Consider the following 23,486-nt stretch of genomic DNA (forward strand, 5'->3'; position numbering starts at 1 on the left):
TCTACATTTACCAAGTTTCGCAAATACCCCTGTAAGATCCACCACAGGTGAGCAAAGGATTTGCCTGACACTGCTCACACACCCGGGAAGCTTCCAGGGCAGGGCCAACACAGAGAGGTAATCGGACACAAACCTCCAGCAGCAAAGACATTTGAACTCAGAACAGCCCGTCTTCTGTAGGCGATTTTAGCAGAAACAGAGACAAAACCCCACCAAGTTGTCTGCTCTGTTCTGTTCTGTTAGCAGCATCAATCAGGGACGGGGCTAAGCCTGAGTGAACACCTCCCTCCCACCACGTCCATCAAGCACTCAAAGATGTCAGGCCCCATCTCCTCCTGCTAGATAGCGGCAGACTGCAGGGGCCTGGCAGACTTCCTTGCAATTCAGGCAGGTGCAAACCCCTGGAGTATCTGTTCACTACAGGGGTCTGGGTCTTAAGGAGAGCCCCTGAGGATGGCGGGATCAGGGCCTCTGAGAAGAGCCGGGGTCTTCTTCCTGCACTGGCACTGCAAGAACAGGTGTTTAACTGGTGCTCAAGCCTTCTACACCCGCTCTGGGACTGGGCTCTATCCTTCCTCACCCTTGGGTGCAGATGTTTATTTTTATTTTATTTTATTTTTTTACAGAGGCGGCAGCTGAAAATCATCTCAGGTTATTGTCCACTGTGGCCCAGGCAGTGAAAGGACAAGGCACCGTCTGCTGGGTAGACTGTGGGTATGTGCTGGGAGCACAGGGCACAGTGGCTGGTGGGCAGGGGGCACTTGGGCTTTGGTGGGTGACGTAGAGAATTGTCCCTTGATGAATTCTCTGGGAGAGAAGATGTAATGGAGAGACCCACTCCCCTGCCCCAGTGATACTTCAAGGTCCCCTGTGGATTGGAAAAGGAGAGGTCTGGCTTTTCCTCTCATTCTTCCCGGTTTCAGCCACCTTTCTTCCCTTCTTCCATAGAGCTTTCACTTTCTGCATTTCACCATGTTGATTTGTCTTCCTTGAGGGAAGTGGGTAGTGGAAGAGGCCTCTCTGTTGTTTAGAAGTGGGCCTTGATGCCCAGAGAGGCAGAGTGATTTTTAGAGTCAGCCAGTGGATTTGCTTGTGGTGGACCTGCAGCAAGGGTCACGAGCTTCACCTGCAACCCAGGTCATTACTGCTAGACATCCTGCTGCCCACAGAGCAAAGGTGATGGGAGCAGCTGGTCGACCTGACTCTGCCTTGGTCTCGGAGGTGGCTCAGGCCTGTAAGGGTCTTTGGTCCTTATCATGTAGCTATACTTGTCCAAATCACAAGCCCTGCTACTCTGCTGTGGGTTAAATGACCTTTTCCAGGGTCTGCTCCAGTGTAATCCTCTTCCTGTTCAGTCTAAGTTCTAAATGGCTATTTTGAAAATTAATTTTGGGGATACAACTGATTTATAAGATGACCACAAGCTTATTCTGCTTATGGCTGAAGAGAATTGAAGGAGATTTGTATTTTGACAAAGCAGAGTGAGACTAGGAGAATAAATCTTAGCCAGGTGGTGTGTTCTGTTGGGCTGCGTGTCTGTGTCTCTGTGGCTGGCCTCATAACTCCAGATACTAGCTGAACAGAAAGCATTGCTCACTGGGTGCTTGGTAAGATCTTAGCTTTTGGTTATTTCAAGTTCATAACTGGTCTAAAAGTGTTCTTATCCCCTAGGTATCGCTCTGTGTCTGGTATTTTACCAGCAGAGCTCTGTGTGACTGACAGAGTGACAAAGCCCGTTAGATGGGACAAGGCACTGTGGTATTTCCCTATCTGAAGATGACAACAGTTCTGCCCAGCTGATGGAGCCACCTTGTAAGGGTTTCTTAAGAGGCTTAGAGACGGCAGAAACGGGCAAAAGGAGCTTTGATATAGTTGCTACCTTCACCGGGGTCCATTCAACAGCCATTGTCAAGCATTTACTCTGTGCTTTGGGACTACCCAGAGGAGTAACTGCTTCCTGCAGGAGCTCAGGGTGCAAGGGGGACACAGACCTATGGCCAAGGGATTAGAACGCCGGGTGAAATGTGCTGTTAACACAGGCTATGTGTATAGAGGGAGAGTTAGGGGAGAGTCTCTGCTTGAGAAGGTTAAGAAAAGCTTCACAGAGGCGGTAAAGTTCAGATTTGATGCAAAGACCTCAGAATAGAGTACCAGGCATTCCAAGTGCCCTGGCTGTTCCTGAAGTGTGGCCCTGGAGCACTGCCTGTGGAGGCAAAAGGCCCACTCCACTTCCCATATGTGCTGGAGAATACCCAGAGCAAGACTCTCTGAAATGGAGACTGGGGTTAGGATGTGAGGACAGACTACAGAGATTAGAATTCAGGACATCAGACATGTCCTGAGTCAATAAAAGTCTCAGAGGGAAAATCCTGTGAATTTCAAATGGTAGGATTAAAATTGGGCAGAGAAGCACCTTGTAGCTTAAAAGAGGTAACCTTAAGTTGAAGGGACGGACTATTGCATGTAGCTGCATCAATTTATTGAATTTATCCCTGTAAAAAAAAGTATAACCTGAAATGTTAAATAGGTTTTAAAATACTTTAGGTAAGTAGGTAGATTATGGAGCCAAAGTGGATTATGTTGGAAGCAGGAATATCTGGGGCTGAGGTTGATAATAGAAGCAGGTGCAACTAAATCTTAGCAGAGCACCCTAAGAGACAGGATTTCCCTATCCATGCAAGCCACCCTAGGTGGCAATACTCACGGAGCCCTGTTAGACCAGGAGATCCCCAGGGGCATGAATGGGGCTCTGCCCTTCAACTCATCCTCTCTCGCTGTTGGACTTCTAAACTTGCCCTGTAAATCATCAGGGCATGGGGAACCTTCGTGTTAATGCCACAGGTCCTGGGATGACAGCTCTTGTTGCTGTCCCGAGTGCATCCAGTTTATGTCTGTGGATCTGTGAATGATACACTCCCAGGGACAGGCAGCAGTGCTGTTGGGAATGTTTTTTGGCGCTGTCTGTGGAAGAGTGAGCAGGTGGCACAGAGCCATGCTGCTGTCTTTATCCCCGCTGCTGTCAAGCAGCAGATGGTCAGCCAGAGCTTATCTCCCTTTGGATGGGCCCCGCTGAGGTTCCCATCTCTCATCCTTTCCAGCTCCACTTTTGCAAAGTGTTGTTGGCCAGAATGTGGACAGGGTTTGGGGTGGGTGACTGGGAAGGTCAGTCGTGGACAAGCCACTCTGCTTTTCTCTTTGAAGGGCAGGTGAGGGGAGCAGGAAGCATCTGGGTTAAGAAAAGACACTGTTCCGGGGCAGGTCTCTGCTGGTGTGTGGGGTAAGTGGCAGGCCTTGGACTTGAGGAGGCTGGGGGTAAAGGTCAGCTCTCCTAACTGGCCCTGTGACTTTGGATAAGTTATTTTCCTCAGCTGTAAAATGGGAAAGTGGTACACATTCTGCCTTCTTCCTGGGTCTGGGATGAGGATTAAGTAAATGAAAGTTTTTTTCTGGAATAGAAAACACAATTTAAACATGAGAGTTCATGCTACTGTTGTTGTTGCCCATCTGGGCAGGAATGTTCAGGGAGAAGCTGGAGGGGTAGGAATGGTACATTTGTTCATTTAACAACTGTTTGTGGGGTGAGGACCCCTTGGTTCTTCTGGAGATGACCTTGGCCATGGGAGTCAGCCCCAGCCAGTGAAGTATTTTGTTCTGCCCCTTAAGAAGTAGGCGGTGCAGTGGGATTTGCAGGACTGCAGGTTGGGGGCCTGGCCTTGAGTCCAGACTCCGATGTTAATAGCTGTGAGGCCTTTGGCAAGTCACTGGCTCTCTCTGTGCTGCAGTTTAATCTTCTGTGAAATGTGGAGTTGAATCTTCCAAGTTGCTTTCATCCCTAAATAGCCTGTTTGAGAAAATGCTGGAAGCTTCCAGGCCTGGTGTTGCATGTGCCTTCCAGTCTCTGTGTGTGTAGGGGGTGAGGATCTTTTTCTTTTTGTGGCCCTCCCTCCTTATTCTGGCTATCTCCTCTCCTTCCCCTCTGAGGGCCTTCCCTTCCTATCCCTTTTTCCTCCACCCTTGCTAGGTTTCTGTTGCCTTTCCCTCCTCTGAATCCCTGCTTTTCTGCTTCTTTTGGCCTCTCTTCTCTCTCTGTCTATGTAGATATTTCTTTTCTCCCTTCCTCTTACCCTTCTGGCTCTTCCTGTATATGCACCTGTAGGAGCACGCTCGCCCCTCTCCCTGCTCCCAAGCCCTGAGACTTGTTGCTGTGCAGTATCTGGAGGGGGTCTGGCTTCTGTCCAGGGTTTTGTCAGCTCTCCCTCCCCTCACTCTACCTCCTGGCTCAGACCTTAGCAGCCACACTTGCTCTGGCTGGTGGTGGTTGTCCGGCTGTTAAGTGGGTTGTGTGTGAGGGAGTTGGTATTCCCCTCGTGCCCTGGTGGCCTGGCGCTGGGCTTAGCCTTGGCGTGGAGTGCTGCTGTCTGGGCCGCTGAGCTGGAGCCAGCGTGGAGCTGTGCCTGGCGTGCTAATTCCTGAGTGTCACGGGGGCAAGGTCGTGCCATCAGGTTCTCTCTGGTTTCTTTTCCTGGGGTTTAAGGTCATTGCCTCACCACATCTGCTTTCTTCCCTGCTCTTCTCCTCCCATCTGCTTGATTTTTCTAGTGCAGTGATGGCTTCCCAGATGCAAGATTGGGGGCCTGCCAGGGCAGGTCTAACATATTTCAAAGTCTTGTATTTTTCTCTAAAATTTTGCATTTGTTCCTTTATATAAAGCATATTCAACATTACTTACCTTGGGATAAATCAACACCCAGAATAAGTGCTGTGTGTTTCCGGCTTCATATACCTGCTGGCGTGTTGCCATGTACTTGGGGGGATAAGGAGCAGAGCCTTAGAATTGTGACTGGAAGGCAGCGGAGAGGAGGTACCGTGCATGTCTGCATGGGAGAAGCCACATCCTTTTCTCTCTTATTCCCTTTACTCTTATCCACTGCACTACATCGTTCAGACCTTATTATGTACCTTCTTGAGGTAGGTACCAAGGAGAACGGCCATGTTGGGAGGGTCCCGGGTGTAGGGAGTCCCTTCATCAGAGGATGTTACGTGACCACCCTGTCCAAGTCCACGGTTCAACTCTTCCAGGACTGGTCTCTAATTGGGCCCTCCAACCACATTCTTCCACATTGTCCTTGGGTTTCACTGAGCATTTCTTGCTCACTGCTCAGCCCGCATTTTCTTCATGTCTGTGCAGTGAAGACACTTCCCTCCTTTCTTCTCCTACCGATCCCCAGGGGATCACAGGCCCGTCTGCTCAGTATTCCACCATGTTAGATGCAGCAGATGGCAGGAAGAGATTTATCCCTTTGATGGGGAAAGGCAACCCACAGAGACTGGGGTTGCCACAGGTACCATGTTAAGGGCCCAGACAGGTAGAGGCCTTGCCTCCTGGTTTTCAGTGTAGTCACCGGGGGAAAGCTGAACATGGTTTTCTGTGGACGTAAGAATGCTGGCCGATTGAGTGAGGATCAAGTTGGGAGTGGAAAGGTGATGGGGATTCAGATTTTTTTTTTTTTTAATCTCCATCTTATATCCTGGTTTGGGTGTCAGGATATCAAGGCAGCCTGTCTTAATGCTTTGATGTTACTTGACCCTGTAGAGGAATCAGAAGCTCCATTCAGCATGTACGGACAGCTCCTGCATTTTGCAGCTCGGGAAGTCAGTGGCAGACTGGCTAATGGTAGAGCCAGATGTGGAAGCTGTCATTCCAGCCGACTGGGGAGCTTTCCTCTCAGGAAGGTTTGGTACTTAGGCTGGACTTGTGAAGACCCCCCGACACCCCCTTTGTTGGCTTCCACCACCATGTTTCTTCTCTTTCTTCCTACTCTCACCCCCACCCTGATCCTTGGGTCTGACTCCCAGGAGCGTTAGTCACCAGCCTCTTGGACAATTATTACTGTACACAAAGATCTAAAGGACACAGCACCACGTATCTGCAGCAGCCACTCCAGACTACAGCCAGAAGAGAACACTCAGGCCTGTGTGTCTGGGTGTGGGGCGTGGGGCAGCGAGGGAAGTGTGTATCAGCCTCTGTGGTCTCTCCTTCCATGTTCTTCATGGAGGAGACCACACTGGTGGGGAGGGATGGGATATAGCAGACCAGTGGCCTTGACCTCACTTCCTGGAGCAGTAGGTGAGCAGGTGGAGGGATGGCTGGCTCCTGCGGGGTGGGGGCTGGGAGGGCCTGTGCACTGCTGGGCCCACTCTCGATGAGCCATGGTGATATTCTTTATCCAAGCAAAGCGTCTCTTTTCCCTGCTCACTGCCTATGTCTCTTTTCTTCCCTAGAGCCCCAGTCACTGGCTGGGACAGGAAGGCAGGCAGTAAATCAATTAATTGTACTTAATCTATCATCCCAGATCCTTTTAAGTTCCTGAGCCTGGATAATTTTCTTCCCTTCTTAAACCTTCTGGCTTTCATTGTCTGTACTGCACAATTCATACACATACACATGCTTGCACACATACATATGCCTTCCAAGAGACAGAAATGTAGGAGGCTGGGGAGCAGAGCTGAGAGAACACGGTCAGGAATTGTCACCGGGTGGATTCCTGGAGCTCCACACAATGAGAGGAGAGCCAGAACTGCAAAGCCTCGCGCCAGCAACAAGAAGACAGCATCATTCACTCATTCACTCAGGTTATTTAGAGAGCGCCTACCATGTGCCAGCTGCTGTTGTAACCCTGGAGAAATAGCTCACCTCTATTTTGATGGGGCAGTCAGGGGATGAGCTGGACAGATGTCAATCAGAGGAAGACATCGGGGAAGGGAGGTTAGGAGTTCCGTGGCCAAGGGCTCTCAGGTCTGTGCCAGAAGTATCCTCACATAGGCAGAAAAAGAGAGGTGTGTATGGGGAAGGGGAGAGGAGAGACGTCCTGGGACTGTCACTCAACCTGAAGGGGAAGGTTTCACGGTCTGCAACAAGGAATTCTATGGCAGAGATAGGCAGTAGCTTAACTGGTATGAGCGCGGCAGGCTGTGGGCGGGGCTGACCTCAGAGGCCACATGGAGTAACAGATGGGGGAGCCTCTTGCCCAGCTCTACCAGCCAACTGGGCAGCTGGTTGGTTTGGAGGCTTTCTCCTAAGAGTGGCCTGGCCCCTGAGGGCACCTGAGTCTGTCATGGCAGGACTGTTCCATGGCATGATTCCCACGGACCAGGCAGGGGTTGGGCTGGAATGACCTGAGCTCTGCCATTCTTCTTTCTGCTTTTGTGGAAGTCATAGGTAGAGGCTGCTGGTCAGGCTTGATGGAAAAGAGAGCCAGCGTGGTGTGGGGTTTCCCCCTCCAGTGACTACTGTGCAGTGTGAGCCACCAGGGCTGGTGCTGTGGTGTGAGAGGCGGGAGCAGGCCCTATGGGCACCCCTGCCAGCCACCCAAATGGCTGTGAGGGAGAGTCCGGGCATCTGAGCCCTGGTTCCTGCCCTGGTGCTATTTATGGTTGCGGTTGGGTGGATGGACAGTTGGAGGTCACAAACAGTTGAGCACAACAGAACAAAGCGCTACAAGGAAAGTGCCAAGAGGATGGCTGTGAACACCCTGAGTCGAGCCCTCTTTCGTGGGGAATTAACTCAGGCAGGAGAAGGGCACCTCATTCACAGTTGTTCTCAAACAAACCCACCACCTGCCAGTGCCGCTTCACCACAGAGCCTCTGCTGGGCAGGCGGGAAGACCTGAACTGTAATAGCTGGTGTATGGGGAGGCATGTATGGCACCCCAGAGGGCTATAGGGTAAGAAAGTTCCCAGAGACCAAATGCCCTGGGCTTCCTTCTGAAGTGTGCCACGGGCCCCTCTGTCTCTCCTCCCCACCACCAGCTTACTCCTTCTCTCTGGACTCTCCCTATCTTAAAGTACCCTTGCCCCCTTTGGGGAGAAGCCTTTGCAATGTCATCAGCCTTTCCTTTCTGGATTCATCATGCATTTCTTAAGTCCCCCACTTTCTACCAGGCCTGGGCTGGAAGCTGCAGTGGCTGCAGAGATGGCTAGATGGCTGGAACTAGTAGAGAGAGAAACCCCTGGGCCCAGGTGAGGCAGGGCAGAGTGACACTCCCCCTCTCCCAGAGGACCCACCTGCCTCATGGGACAACTTACACCTCTCCAGTGAGACATGCTGCTGGAACTGCAGGTTGCTCTTTACACCCAAAATGAAGTCCTGCAGTTCTGTGTGTTCCATTGATGAGTTTGCTTTTAGTGTTTAGCTGAATGGTTTAATTAGTCCATGTGTTCTGGGGCAGGAACACCAGAAACTGGTGGCTATAGATGGAGGTGAGGTGTGTAAGCAGGTGGGAGATGAAGCGGCTTGTCTCAGTTAGCTGTCATACCTGGCTAAACCAAGTCCCTAGAAATGCAGGCTGTGTAGTCTGTGGTGACCAGTGGACGTGGGGTGGCTGAGATCCCTTCACTGAGTCCTGTCTGATCTGGGTAGATGGCTCTGATGTAATAGGCCAGGGCCTGTGCATATGGGGTGACTGGCTGAGTGCAGAGAGGGCAGGTGAGGTCTCTGAGCGGCTGGTGCAGGCATTCAGGGCCAAACCTCATGGAGTTAGAGAAAAGGGGGAAGAGCCGGTGCAGGATGCTGTTCTAGCACAGTGATCCCCAAACTTGAGCACATATCAGAATGAGCTGGAAGGCTTGTTCAATGCAATTGCTCAGGGACCCAGAAATTTTGCTTTAGTAGGGCTGGAGTGGGGCTGAGAATGCATTTGTAACAGGTTCCTGGATGATGCTGATGCTGCTGGTCTGGGACCACACTTGGAGACCCAGGGTCTAAGAGGAAGGATGCTGGAGTTAGAGATCTTGTGATGAGTGCTTTGTACATGGTGACTGGCACCTGGGAAACATTTCTTGTTGGAAGAACTGCAAGAGGGTTACATCTTAGATGTAAGGGAGGGGCCCCTTTAGCCCAAGTTTTCCCCTTCCTCCTGTGGCTTTTGTCAATACCTGATCGGATTCATAACTACCTCAACACAGGACATCTTCCAGCTGCCCTGCTCTGATGGGGTATAGCAGATGGCATACACTAAAGCTTTAAAAACGGAAGTCTTGCTTGGCTCCATCCCCAGAGGGATTCTGAATTAATGATCTGGGGAGGGCCAGGGAATCAGTCTTTTTAATATTTCCCCAGTTAAGTCTAAAGGTCAGCCAGGATTGGAGCTTGTTCTTTTTATGATGGGCTGTCCACCCCTTAAGCTTCTGGGCACTTCCTTTGGACCTGTCTGTGTTGTCACTTAGAAGTCGTGACGTGTCCTCTCCTGTATGCTGGTCCCTGCCTCTTTCCATCAGCCCTTATCCTGTTGATTATTCTCCTTCCTCCAGATCTCAGAGCCCAGGGATGTTAAGGTCCTCATGTGCTGTTGAGAATTCCAAGTTACTTGGCTTATTTCTTAGAACAACAGCAGATTTTGCTGTCAACACCTTTGTGAGGATTTCAGGTAACAAATGGTTGCCAACATTGGTATCTTTCAGTGATTCAGAGAGCAGAAAATTGTGCAAGAAGATGAAAGTTGACCTGAGCCTGAAGGACAAAAAGGTCGAATTATTCCATTACCAGTAAGTACACATGGGCATTTCCAATTTCTAAGTAAGTGCTGAAAGCGTTCATTGATATTCTCTATGAACAGTGATTTTTAGTTAAATTAATTTTATTTCAGAATAATTTTTTCTTGTGTTTACAATTATTTCTTTTTTAAAAATCCTGAACTGCGTTCAAAAGCTAAATCTTATTAAGATGCTGCAGGCACCCAAAGGTATGTATCTTCACAACCATTCTTGAAGTTAACACCTTTTTCTCCTCATTTGACAGGGATGGTGCATTTCATACTGAATATAACCGAGCTGTGACATTTAAGGTAAATTTACCGCCCTTATTCTCAGCAGAGGTGGAGTCTGAATGGATGCCCAAAGTCTGGCAGGTTCTCTCTGAGAGAAGGAAGGGCAGATTGCACAAATAGCTCTTCTGAATGACCCGAGAGGTTCTTTATCTCTAGAGCATATGTCAGCAGAATATCCAGAAAAGTTTGTAACTGTTAACACAGTGGGGTTGACCTAGCCTTGGGAGAAGTTTGTGAACGTATTAGCAGTTGTCCTACGAGGCAGGTGCTGTCACTCCTCTTCCCTGCAAAGGCTAGCTCTCCTTTTCCTGTGGCTTCAAAGCCTCTTCTCATCTCTGTGGTGGCATCCACAGTGGCCACCCCCAGGTGGAGGGGGCTTACAGTTCCCAGGTTAGCACAGGGTATAGGAAACGGGCAGGTTGGCACCTTTGGGCTGTGCAGCTTGTTCCAGGTGAGATGTGCATGTCACTGAGGTATTCCCTGCCACCAGCCCAACTTAGAAACAGTCAGAAAAGCTCAAGTGACATTTAGCACAAGCCCCTGTAATCTCTAGGTTCTACCTCATTAGCACAAAGCAGCTGCCCCAGCCCTGGCCCTTCTGCTGCACTTCCACTCTCCCGCTTTGTCATCAGCATCCTCTTCCCCCAGCCAGTCTTCTTCAATGTCTGCCCAGGAGACATCCCCTGCCATGCTAGGGCCATATGCTTTGGGTCCTGACATTCTGATCTCACTTGTCTCTGGCTCTCCTGTTTTTCAGACTGGGTTGGAGCTTGTGCTGCTCCTGTCTCTTCGTCTCTCCCTCCTCTGTCTGTATCTCCTTCCATTCTTTTTCTGTCTTTCCATCTGTCCGTATAGGTGTCAGTCCCCCCATCCATCTCCCTCTGCCATCCCTCAGGTCATCTCTCGTGTATTAACTAACACTCATTTTTTTTTAAGTTGCTATAGCTTTTACCTTAGGTAGGGACTCAGCCTGATGACTCATCATCTTAACACCCACCTAGACACTTTGAAAATTCTTTCAACTAGAGTTGTTTGGCCCTTCTTATTCTGTGTTAAGACGTCAACTGAAGTCATCAGAGAGAACACATGCTCCCCAGGGGCGAGATTTAGCTGGGTGGGATGGGGGGAGTACTTATGCAATGAAGGGAAGAGGGGCTGGGTGTTTGGTTTCTTTTTGGAGGCTGTGCTCATCTGTGTAGATAGGTCCTCTGAGGAATCTGTCCTGGGATCCCAGAGCAGGCAACGGCGGCTGCTCAGAACTGAAGTAGCAGGAGAGGAGCAAGGAGCCCGGTGGTCAGCTTGCTGCTGCAAGTCTGGGTGGGAACGACGGAGTCCTGGCCTTTGTCCTTCTTTTTCCAGGGGCAGGTGTATGGGACCAGCTTTCTCTCCCCTTCCTTGGGAGTGGGCTGAACATTGTCATGTCAGAGTCTTGAGCTTCAGACACACAGAGGGCATCCTCAGTCCCAGGGTTCTCAAAGCCCATAGGGGCAAGAGGGACTGGGGTAGAATCCCTGGAGTTCTTCAGGGCAAGGGAAAGGTGGCCTGGCAACTCCCTGACTGCCTGACAGTTTCTGCCTTCTCAGCTTGAGCAGTTGAGAGCAGAGCCTCCCTGTCACTGATTGACTTTCCGTTAGCATTTCTCCTGGGACCTGTCTCTAGAGAGACGGATGAGCCCCTGGCAGGTGGGCACACTCTTCAGGTGCATGCTCTGGCTGTTATTGCTGTCATCCTGCAGGGTTGGGCAGGGGCACCGTCACAGCGACTGCATGGCCCCCGAAGAGGGCCAAGGCTAGATGGGTGAGAGCTTACTCCATTTCCCCATGAGCAACCATCAGGGGACTCCGAGGGAGGAACTTCTGCATAAGCAGCCTTTTGCTTACACGTGTCCCTCTAGGTCCTTACTATGCCAGTGGGAGGGCTGGAGTCACTTGCAAACCTAGATTTAGGTGCCCCTCTACTGACCTTCTCCCAAGTGTGGGAGCTGTGGGGACAGGTGTGATGTCAGGCAGTTTCCAGGGGTTCAGAGCACGCTGAGTGGGACTACTGCGGGCGGGCACCCCACTGCTTCTTCAGACCTTTCCAACCAAGGTCTTGTTGAGTTAGACCAACTTGGAGAGAACTTATGGAACTTCAGTTAAATTTTATAATCCCCATTTGAAAAACAGAAGGCTGCAAGCATAAATGTCAATTGTTACTTTAAAAGAGGTATTTTCTTTCCTTTTTTAATCCATATCCTTCTTTGTTTCTTGTTGCTGAAGGGGGGATTGGGCTGTGCTAACTCTGAAGCTCAACTCATGCCTAGTGTGGGGACAGGGACCCCCAGAGTAGTAGTTCCTGACCTAGTCTGGGGTTCTTTTCCCACTGAGAATCTATTGAATGTGGACCTTCTGCCCCGAACAGTGCATGTGCATACAGTGAAGTGAATGTCTTCATGTGAGCCTGGGGTTTCCCAGACGCCTGAAGCCCCTAGTGCTGACAGCCCAGCACTGGGTATTTCTGGAGCCCAGACAGGGGGGGTGGGGTGCCTGCCATCGTCTTTCTCAGGTGGGCAGGGGCCTCTAACTGTGGGTGAGTGTGGGTTTAGGGAAGGCCCTGCCAGTTCCGTTTTACTTTTGTTGTCACAGTGAAGCTTTGACAAGGGGCGGAGAAGGGGTGCACCTGCCTTTGGTAGAGATGCCTGTTCTTTTGCCAGCAGGCATTTCACAGTTCCACTTGGACAGACAGGAAGCACTATATGCAGGAACGCATTCCTATAAAATCTTGGCGATCTCCCATTCTCCCATAATAGTTCTTTCTGAATAGGAGATTCCAGAAATAATAAGTCACTCAGGTCCTCTCTGTGTGGAACCAGCAGATGGGCTGAAAGCACAATTTCACTAAAAGGGCATTTCCTCTCCTCACCTTGGGCCACTCTCCCTACAGATGTGTGTGTGCACACGCGTGCTCACACGGCAGGTGTGTCCACACACACACACACACACATACACACGGGGACAGGAGTGAGCAAGGTGTCCTGAAGCAGTGTACATACAGTGCAGCCTCTGCTCGCTGGATCACTGGAGCTTGGTTAGAGCTGACGGAAGTCATGGAATCTGGCTTGAAATTGGGAGACACAAAGGGGTCCGTCTCTTGACACAGGCGAGCAGCTCACTTCTAGAGTTGGAAGGATGGAGGCCTGGCTGGTTTGTGGTTCCTGTTCCGGGTTCTCAGGGATATTGAGTGCCATCTCCCCAAGTAACTGAAGGGAAAGGGAATTCTGCTTCTGCCTGGACCAGTGAAGTGTAGCAGGTGGGAAGAGAAGCAACGGTACCCCCTTTTCTGTGCCCTCTCCCAAAGGAGTAGAGAGCCAGTTGTCCACATGCCAAAGGCCAGTGAGGCCCTTTATCTTTAAGGTTGTTGTCAGATCTTCACTGGGCAGCTTAGCAGGGGGCCCTCAGGAAGAGAAGTACAGCAGCCAGGTGCCAGGCCAGCTGGTGAGCACCCTGGCCTGGGGCTTCCAGCCTGGGCCTCACCCATAAACACACAGTGGAGGATAAGCGGGATTTAACTCACTCCAAAACCAATTTAGAGGGTGAAATGCCAAACGGGTAATAAGTGGTGTGATTATATGCTTATGGGATTGACAGTTTTAGTGGCTGCAGGAATGTGGAAATATCCCCTTAGGACAAGACTGGAGACCTCTGTCAATAGGTCAGGAAGACTTCCTGGAGGGAAGTTGCGGCAGAAGCACTAGTGCATCTCTGGTGAGACTCAGCCAACTCGTGTCTCAGGTTTCCCCTTTATGTCCATGAAGACGCACAGTAGTGTGGACCAGCGGCTCAGAGTGAGCTGGAGTCCTGTGATTGAAAAAGCCCGGTGGGCATGATAGAGGTTGATTTGGGGGAGCACCTAGGGGTGATGTTAGTGCACAGTGGAAATCGCACACTTCCAGGGCCCATGCCACATGCAGTCCTCTGCCCAGCACTTGGTGTACTCGGGTCTCCAGGCAGGGAAACTGGGCAGGCTCCTGATCCCCACAACCTCTTTCTCTCACTAAAATGCATTTTCTCTTCTCTCTTTTTTTCCTCAGTCCATAGTGGCCTTTCTGAAGGATCCAAAAGGGCCCCCGCTGTGGGAGGAAGATCCTGGAGCCAAAGATGTTGTCCACATTGACAATGAAAAGGTAATTTATTCCCCATCAGTTCTGATGGGTCCCAGAGGCCTTCCTGGTACCAGGGCCTCCCACGGAGAGGAGCCCAAGGGGCTGAGAAAGGGGAGAGTCCCAGGACCTATGTGCTTTCCTCCAGGACCCTGATGCTTCACTGCCCTCTCCAGCTCCATAATGTCACCCAGGCTGACTGAGAACTTGCGCCCATCTTCATTTTCCTTGTTTAATTATTTTAACATCCTTGGTTTTCTTTGCATGAATATAGATTTAAATGTTCTCTCCATATTATGTAATGCAGACACTGCTGGCATTGGCTTTGCATTTTTTGTTGTTGTTGTTGTTGTTGTTGTTTGTTTGTAAGAATAATCTGAGAGATTTGGGTTGGATTTCCACAGAACTGGGTCAGGTCTTTACAATTCTGAGTCGTTGTGTAACTTTGAACAAATTTACCATCTTAAGTGTCAATTTCCAGATTTGGCCAGGCTGGTGGGTGGAAGGGAGGGTCTGGTTTATAGTCATCATGTGCTCTTGAGTATTTAACAAAAGCTGTGACACATCCCTGCCCCTCCTTCACCGGCCCGCGCACCTGACCTGAATGTGCGTCTATATCCATGTGCACCTGTGTGGTGCCTTATTTGCTCAGTTGTCCCTTCTCAGAGGACGGGTAAGAACTTCTCTGTGACATTCCAAATGTCTGTGAGGCCAGCAGCAGTGCTTTTTTGTAGATGGAGGGAAAATGCTCATTCTTATCTTGGTAAAATAAAACATAGCTTTTATCTTCCTCCACCCCCTCTCTCTTTTCACTTAAAATTATTGACTCTACTCTTAATGCTTGTTATTCCAGAAGGAGATGATGCTTTTTTTACTTTCTGGAGGAGGATCATATGTGATCATTGTGGGCCAACCACATGGGTCAGTGGTGATTCAAATTAAGGGCTAGGCGTCAGCATTCTCTGGAATAGGAAGTGCGAGTAGTATTGTCAGCTCCAGGATAAAACCTTTTTAAAAAGCATGTGGGGCCAAGGGAAGAGGGTCAAGTGTCAGGAAAGGGTGGCACAGGTGCCCACAGCTGTGGAGCCACAGGCAGCCTAAATTTAGTACTGCTCCTGTCATAATAAATGTTTGTAGCTTCTCTGAAGAGTAATGGCTTGGTGCCTCCTTTCCCCAAGTGTCATGTCCTGAACTCTCCAAGATGGCTCTTCTGCACCTGCAGGAATGTTAAGCAGCAACACTTCCTTCACACCTGTGTGTAGTCCCTTATTCTCTGTGCTCTTTCCTGTGGAAATATGAGTTGTGGCTGCTTCTCTGCTCATAGAATCTCCACATAAAGTAACTGCATCTCCAAATTCAACTTTGAGTTGCTGATCCAATGTATTCCATATTTGTGAAGGTAATTAAGCATCTTCGAATGAAATATCTGTTACTACTCAGGATATAAAAGCAACTTGCTACTGGCTCTGTGAAATCTTTTCTTCTTACATCTTTGGCGGCCAGGTTTTATCTCCAAGGGTAAAAGTGTTTGCAAAAAAAAAAAAAAAAAGAAAGAAAGAAAAAAAAGGAAAGTGTTTGCATCCTCCACCCCTAGTTAGGGTCAAATATCTTGGTTACTAATTCTGCCTTAAAACGAGTACCTTAAACTTTCAATTATGTAAATAAGAATACACGTTTTTATTTATTTATTATAAATAATTTATTCATAATAAAATTTATTATAAATTTATTATAAAATATTTTCAGTAGCCACAAAGATTTTCAGTCTCTTTTTATCTAACTGAAAAATTGTAAATAATACACATTCATTGTTGAAAATTTAAAAATACAGCTTAAGCATAAAAGCAAAAAGCAAACATAGCTTTCCCCTGAGAGAGACCAGATATTTTTGTAGTCTTCCAGGCTTTTAAGCTAACGCAAACAAATATTTTTATCCACAAAGATGTTGTTACATTTTATATGCTGTTTTGTAACTTGCCACCCCCGCTTACTGTAACATTTGCATCTTATTGTGACATTAGGTATTTGTCGTTTTTAATAATGCAGTGGCATTCCATTGTGCAGGTTGTGCCATCGTTCATTTAATTAATGACTTCAGGAGATGCCAGAAAACTGCATGTTGAAATTTTCTTATTTTCCTTATTATTCAAAAGAGAAAACCCTCTGATTTTCTTCCTTGAAAATCGGTTAGAGCAGCACATTTTATTTACTCAAAGTATGCTTTATCAGGGTGCTTCATCACAGTCCTGATAGGTTTGCTTTTCCCATCCATCCTTGGCTCTCTATGCACTTACACTTAACTCTTCACATTAGCACAGTGTGACCATTTGTCTTTTTACCTTTACTGTATTTACTTAGCAAATCATTATATATTGTTTAATAACGTGCCAGCCACTGTTCTAAGGGTCTTACAAATACGAATGATCCCTTTAGCTTGTAGCCTTCTGGAGACCCTGTCTGCTCCATGTCCTGGGGACAGATGATAGTAGTAGGGCTGGAGCTGGGAAGAGATTAGCTAGAGATTAAGAGATTAGCCAGCATGGGTGTCCCCCCACACACACAATGAGCAGATCCCCATCTGGTCAACTCCGGCACGCGTGAAAACAACCACCCTTACCACAACAAAATCACTCCATACATCACATGAAGAAGGGGCCGCCTATTTGACAGCCTCATGGGACAGAAATAGGTCTTTGCCATCTTTTAACTGTTGAGGTGGAGCTGAAAGTAAAGCCAGTAGCCTACTTCTGATGACGTCCTCTCACCAGGTGGCCTTGGCAAAGCCATTTGTGCCCCTAGGGCCTCAGTTTTCCCACTTGTAACATTCCAGGGTGGTCCAGAAGACTTCATCCCTGAGTTTTCCAGCCGTGACTGCCCCATCCCCAAGACAGACATATCCTTTCTAAAGTGCTCACACTGCCCCCCTGCGGCTGTGGGGACCAGGGCGGGCGGAGGTCTGTCCTGAGGTTGTGTTGTGTGTGACCTGCTGATAGGCTCTCTTTTTGTGCCCCAGGACTTCAGGCGTCTCCTGAAGAAGGAAGAGAAGCCGGTCCTGATGATGTTTTATGCCCCCTGTGAGTAAACGCTCCCGTTTGGGCCAGAGTTAGTTGTCTAGTCTCCTTGTGGGTGGTGGGGGCTGGGGTTGTGAGGGAGGAACTGGCCTCACATTTGCACTTAACGCCGACTCAGGTCGCTCATGCTGGCTCTGTCTGTGCCTCTTTTGCTTCATCTTCCCCTTTCCTTCTGCTCCTTCCCACCTACGCTCCTTTCTCCACCGGTATCAGCATCCTCTGCCCTGAGCCCTGCCCGCAGTGACCGCCAATGAGGCTCTTTTCTCTAGTTAGCCCCACCCACCTCCTCCCAGCTCTCTGCCGTTTTCCTGCCTGGTGACTCTGTGTCTCACTGCTGGGGTTACCCTCTGCAGCGCTGCTACTCCACACCCCCTGGCCACTCCTTGCCATCCAGAGCCTGGCCTGCCTCTGGGGATAGCAGCTCAGCCAGTCCAGACTCCTATATCCCTCTGCTGGTGCCACCTGGGAGGGGTAGGGGGAACAGAGAGAAATAGATCCCCAGTATGTGGTCTCAGTCCCTGTGTGAGGCCAGAGACTGGGGAAGGGCCGAAGGGCCATTGAGACTACAGCCAGAAGACCTGGGCTCTAGTCCCTCTTGTGCTATCCCACGCCAGGTGAGCCTGGCAGAGTCCTTCTGCTCTCTGGGTCTCAGTTTCCACATCTATAAGGGAAAGGGCTGGATCGGAGCAGCAGCTTCCAAACTTTATGACTCTATGTCACGGAATTAAAAAATATTTTATATGGAAACCCAGGACTAGACGTATATATATAAATAAGCTGAGAAAAAGTCTCTCAAAACCATGCCCTTATTACTTGCCATCTACTCTTTACTAGATGTGGCACCATTTTCTGTTCTTTTTTATTTGAACATTATTGGTTATTCCTGCTGCTTCATAACCCTCTAACAAAGGGTCAGCGAACTATGGACCACAGGCTGGCTACTTCCTTTTTTTTTTTTTTGTAAACAAAGATTTATTGGACCGTGCCCGTGCCATGTGTTTATGCATTGTCTGTGGCTGGTCTTGAGCCATAGCAGCAGGGCTGTGTGGTTGTGACAGAGATGGTATGGCCCACGAAGCTTCAGATTTTCACTGTCTGGGCCACCCCTGCAGTCTAATGGGCCCCAGCATACAGATTAAAGACCCTGGATTTGAACCTGGCAGGACCGTTGGAGCTGTGCCTCTGTGAACCACACGTGGCCTTCAGAAGCCAGGGTCTGCATGAAGCTAGAGAGAGGGGCTGGGGGCAGTGCCCAGGTGTGTGCATGGCTCGGGTGGGTGTCAGAGGCTGTGGCTGCAGGGTCTCAAATCCCCTTCCTGAGAAGTTCTTTAATCAAAGGCCCCTTCCGTCTGTGCCCTTGGATTCAGGGTGATGACTCCTCCCAGTCAGATGCCCCTCTGTGATGCTCTGGTGCTTCTGCCTGACTGGAGCCTGTAGCTTATTCACCATGACAACGGCCTCTCCCCAGCCCTGTTTTGATCGCTGGGTGTCCTCCAGCCCCAATCAACCCCTAAGACCCTTTGCTGGCCCCAGGGGTATGCCTGGCTATATGAAGAGGTCTGGAGGCTCATTTGCTGTGGGTCTGGATCTACTCAGAGTGGTCTGCACTTTAATCCTGGCTCATTCTCTTCTTTAATGCTCATTAGTTGGTTTTGCTGGGTTTTGTTTCTTATTGGAGGGGTCTTATTAACTGCTCTACTGTGAATTTCTTCAGGAATTATCCTGCCCACATAGTCCCTTGAGGCTCGGGGCCTCCTTTGGTTTACTTCAGAACCCTTTGGGACTCAAGGCGTTGGTTAAATGAAGCTGTAAAATGGAGCAGATGTCAGTATGCAGTACGTGTCACAAGGCAGAATCATGGCATAGCCATGCAGGTCTCAGTGGGATGACATTAATCATTTAAAAGAGTGGATCACCAGCAGTTTGCACCTGAGTGCTTGTGCCCTTTCTCCCCACCCACGCACCAGGCCATCTGGCAGTGTGCCCATCCTGCTTACCACAGCAGAGACGTGAGCATGTTATAATCTTTAAATAATGTAAAGCTGGGGCAGGGGAGATTAGTATCTCACAGGTGCCACAGACATTTTAGTGGTGGGGAAGGGAGGAGAAAACTCAGAGATTGAGGTAAACTTTTGGTAGAGAATCTGATTGGATGCCTCCTAGGTCCTGGGGAAACCTGGGATCCTTTTTTGGTTATGTATGTGTTTTCAAATGAAACAAATTCATGCATTTATGGTACTAGCCTAATCAAGCCTTCATAGCATCATAATTCAGCCTTTTCCTGGGATAGCTGTTTCCTAACTGGGAAGTCTGTTAGGATTCTGTGATCCTTTGGTCACATGTGCCATGAATAGACCCAAAGGCAGTGGGAGCCTTTGGTTGTAACAAGGAATCTGGCTCCCCAGGCCCTACTGCTTATTCAATAAATGTTTGTTCACTGAATTAATGAGAACATAAAAGGGCTGGCTGCTCTGACTTTTCAGGTATGAGAACAATAATTAGTCTTACCTCTTCCTGAGAATCCCATTTGAATCAGTTGGAAGATAAGCTCAGATAGGAATCACAGGCCCAGCTCTATTTTTGGTAAAGTTAAATTGGAAACTGGCTTGGTCCACAGCTTCCTATTACTCCTCCATCACCTCTTCCCCCCAATAATTTCTCCACCGGCCCTGCTGCTGACTTATCACCTGTTTGGGAGGGAGAGGAGATTATGTTGCTGCTGGCTGCAGACAGGCAGCCTGGGAGAGAGGAGGCCACACTGTGGAGACAGGCAGTAAATTATGTTCTTGATCGATGAATGTGGCCCAGCAGGTGTCAAACTCGAGTCACTGAGCCAAGAGTGGATAAGAGGCTGCAGGTGTCTCACCTTATTTTCCCTCCTGGGGAGTGGAATGACAGCCTCTTTCCTCTATGGAAGTATTTTCCCCACCGCAGACCAGAAGGGGAAGGCTCTGTAGGCACTGAGTATCCCCTGCTGAGTGCCAGACCCTGCCTGCCCACCAGCATTGGCTTCATCTGGGGGCTAAGTGCTGTGTCTGCAGACAAGGATGCTGAGACTCAGAGAGCCCAAGTCACCAGTCCAGGGTCACAGAATAAGCAAGGGGCAAGGGGAGATGTAGATGGGGTCTCATTCTTCCCAGAGCCGAACTCCTTCCTCTGAGTCCCCATCACTGTGCAGCCCCCGTTGTCCCTACCACATCACATCTGCCTGGTGTGTTCTTACTGGAGTATTGTCCCTGTTTCCATGTCCTCTGTGAATCCCTACAGTGAAATAGTGTCCCCTGACACTGAACATGTCCAGTGTCATGTTCCTTCCTTCTTGCCACATGTGATATTCGAACTGTGGTGGCAGGTCCCAAAGAGAGGCCTCTCTTTTGAGGACAAATACTGTGGGCTTGTACTGGGCTGACATTGCAATAGTGCCTTCTCTTCTGCCCAGGCTAATGGCAGGAACCTAAGCCCAGGTTTAATATGCTGGTGTGTGTGTGTGTGTGTGTGTGTGTGTGTGTTGTGTGTGTGTGTGTGTGAAGCCCTTGGCCTGTCAGAATGTCAGAGAGGCATCTGCAGGTCATTTGAGCCCCCTGTCAAGTGCCCCGCCTCTGTATCTTGTCCAGGAGGCTTACAGCTAGGGAGTGTGGGGGCCTCTTCCCAGTCCTCCAGTGTGTGCTCTGATCTGTCTCGCTCTGCTCATGGCTTGCCAAGGTACTGGCTAAACATGGATTAGAGCTGCTCAGACTGCTGCCACATGGCCCCTGTCTCCACTGTGCCTGACACATGGTTCCTGGCAGCTTTGGTTCTGTGGCCTTGAGATGCATCTCAAAGTCTGTTTGTAGCAGAACTTCTGTCAGAAAGGGTGACAGCCTGGCATGTCAGAATTCCTGGTGTCTGAACAAACTGCTTCTCCTGTCCTCCAGGATCAGTGCTCAAATGTGGCCTGCTCTGGTTTATGAGAAGTTTAAAATTAAGGTCACAGTGAAGTAGAATTGGATGTTTGGGGACAGGGTATCCTGGTCCCGAGTCTCTAAGGCTGGGGATTTCCACCACCCCGGAAGAGGAATGTGACCATGATGGGCCACGGAGCCTGGAGAAGCTGAGCCATGAGAAGCCTCTGCTCTCGGACCTGGAAGGGGCCTCAGGTTGTCTGGTCCAACTTCCCTCATTTAGTGGAAGAAGAAACAGCCCAAAGAGAGGAGGTGGCTTGTCCAACACCATTAACAAGTAGAGGGAACATCAGAGTCTGCATTCTGAGTCCTGGCCCAGTGTTCTCCCCACACTGGGCCCATATATAGTCATTACTTAATTATCCTTATTAATAGAAGAAAAAGGAGGCACAGAAATCCCAAAAGTCATGATATTTGTGGTCACAAATTTTCTTTCTGATGGCATTTAACCCTGGCTCATTTGCAGGTCCTGCCTAGGCAGTGATGGGTGGCTTTAGCTGTGCACGTAGGGGATTGCGGTCCTGACCCTGTCCTGGTCCTCTGAATTTCTGTTGAACTCATTGTCAGCCCTGAATTATTCCAAGCTCTGTTCTTCTCTAACAATTAGGAGTGGCTGCCGCGCTTTCCCAGTTTTGTGCCATTGAGATTGCAAACTCTTTGAAGGCTAGGGCCTCTGCCTCCCTATTCCTTTTGGGTTCCTGGGGACAGTCCTGAGCTTCTCAAGGCTAGACAGTGTTTGTTGGGTAGAGAACAGCTGAGCAGTGTGTGGGCCCAGCCATCTTGTAATGGGTGTGGTTTCTCTCCTGCCTGTGACCAGGGTGCAGCATGTGCAAGAGGATGATGCCGCATTTCCAGAAGGCTGCCACCCAGATGCGAGGCCACTCCGTAAGTGAGGCACCGTGTGCCAGGCAGGGCTGGGTCACTCGCAGATGTGGGTGGGGCAGGGTGCTGGGGGCGGGCCGGGGCAGACAGGTTTTAAAGTAGTGAGGATGACCGGCCCTGTGGCCCCACCACTGCTGAAATAAGCTTTGCATAGGCCTCTCCGAAGGCTGAGAACTCCTCCTCATTGCTGGGACTAGGAGGGTTTACTACCTGTCTGAAGCCAATGATGAAACAGTCAGGAAACCAGCAAGACACACACATGGCGTTGCAGGGAGGACAGGAACCAAGGGCTGAACATCAAGGGTCTGGAGTTACTAGAGCAGGGCTCCAAAGTGCGCTGAGGCATTTGCTGGGGAGCCTAGTGGCAAAGAAGAGGGTACAGTGACACCAGAGTTGGACCAGAATCAAAAACCAGGCTCATGAAGGTGTGTCCTATCCAGGCTTCCCAAGCCCTGTGGTTTCTATGGGCTGGGAGGAAAAAGGTGAGTCTGGATGGAGAACGGGAGGCCCAAGAAGGCAGGTGTTCTCCAAGGAGGGGGTTCAGGAAAGTGGGAGAGGGCAGAGCAGAAACAAATGTGGCCTAAGGAGGCCCACCCAGAGGCCACAGGAGGAGGAGAAGCCACTAAGGAAACTTGCATACAGAGAGTAGGAGCCATAGGCCAGGGCAGAGAGCTCAGGGGTAGCCTGGGGCATCCAGGAGGGAAGGAAGAGAATGGGGAGGGCATCAGATGTCACCGAGAGGGCGCTGAGGATCAGCCACTGAATGCTCCCTGACCTTTTCGTCTTCCTTCCCCTGCCAGGCTTTTTTCTTCTGTGCCACATCTGTCCATATTTTTTTTGATTATGCTAAAAACCACACACTATTACATTGACCATCGTAACCATTTTTTTTTTTTTTTTTTGAGACAGAGTCTCACTATGTCACCCTGGGAAGAGTGCCGTGGCATCACAGCTCAGCAACCTACAACTCTTGGGCTTAAGCAATTCTCTTGCCTCAGCCTCCCAAGTGGCTGGGACTACAGATGCCCACCACAATGCCCAGCTATTTTTTTGTTGCAGTTGTTTAGCTGGCCTGGCCCGGGTTCAAACCCCCCACCCTCAGTGTAGGTGGCTGGTGCCATAACCACTGTGGTATGGGTGCTGAGCCCACCATAACCATTTTTAAGTCCACAGTGTAATATTTACATTGTTGTGCAACCAATCTCTAGAATTTTTCATCTTTCAAAACTGAAACGCTATACCCACTAAAACTAATTCTCCCTCCCCACTTCACCCATGCCCATGGTAAATACCTTTCTACTTTCTATTTCTGTGTTCTATTTTGGATCCTGCAGTATTTGTTCTCTTATGACGGGCTTCTTTTGCTTATCATAAGGATTCATCGTGTTATGGCATGTCACAGGATTTCCATCTTTTGTAAGGCTGAATAACATCCTTCTATGTGTCTGCCATATCTCCTAAGAGCTGCTTTCAGCTCTTGGCTATTGTGAGTAGTGCTGCAATAAACATGGGTGTGCAAATACCTCTTTTGAGATCCTGCTTTTAATTCTTTTGTATTTAGATTTTCCACTTTTGCACTCACTCTTGAGTAACAGAAGAGTTTTATTTTGGTGGCAGCAGGAAAGAGCTA

General features: G+C 49.4%; 1 protein-coding gene across 2 annotated transcripts in view; it reads left to right on the forward strand.

Moving 5' to 3' along the window:
• The window catches only part of PDIA5 (protein disulfide isomerase family A member 5), a 91,099-nt gene that overhangs the window by 25,831 nt on the left and 41,782 nt on the right, over positions 1 to 23,486 (forward strand). For both annotated transcript variants that reach the window (XR_008374861.1, XM_053564429.1), the window contains exons 3-8: positions 627 to 714; positions 9,460 to 9,543; positions 9,797 to 9,842; positions 13,894 to 13,986; positions 16,976 to 17,036; positions 21,792 to 21,859. Coding sequence is in view for 1 of the 2 variants with exons in the window: in XM_053564429.1 (XP_053420404.1) it covers positions 627 to 714; positions 9,460 to 9,543; positions 9,797 to 9,842; positions 13,894 to 13,986; positions 16,976 to 17,036; positions 21,792 to 21,859 (440 nt within the window). In the remaining variant the exon portion in view is untranslated. The remainder of the gene's footprint in view (positions 1 to 626; positions 715 to 9,459; positions 9,544 to 9,796; positions 9,843 to 13,893; positions 13,987 to 16,975; positions 17,037 to 21,791; positions 21,860 to 23,486) is intronic.

Source organism: Nycticebus coucang, chromosome 16 (genome assembly GCF_027406575.1).
Source record: "Nycticebus coucang isolate mNycCou1 chromosome 16, mNycCou1.pri, whole genome shotgun sequence".
NCBI classification, from domain to species: domain Eukaryota; kingdom Metazoa; phylum Chordata; class Mammalia; order Primates; family Lorisidae; genus Nycticebus; species Nycticebus coucang.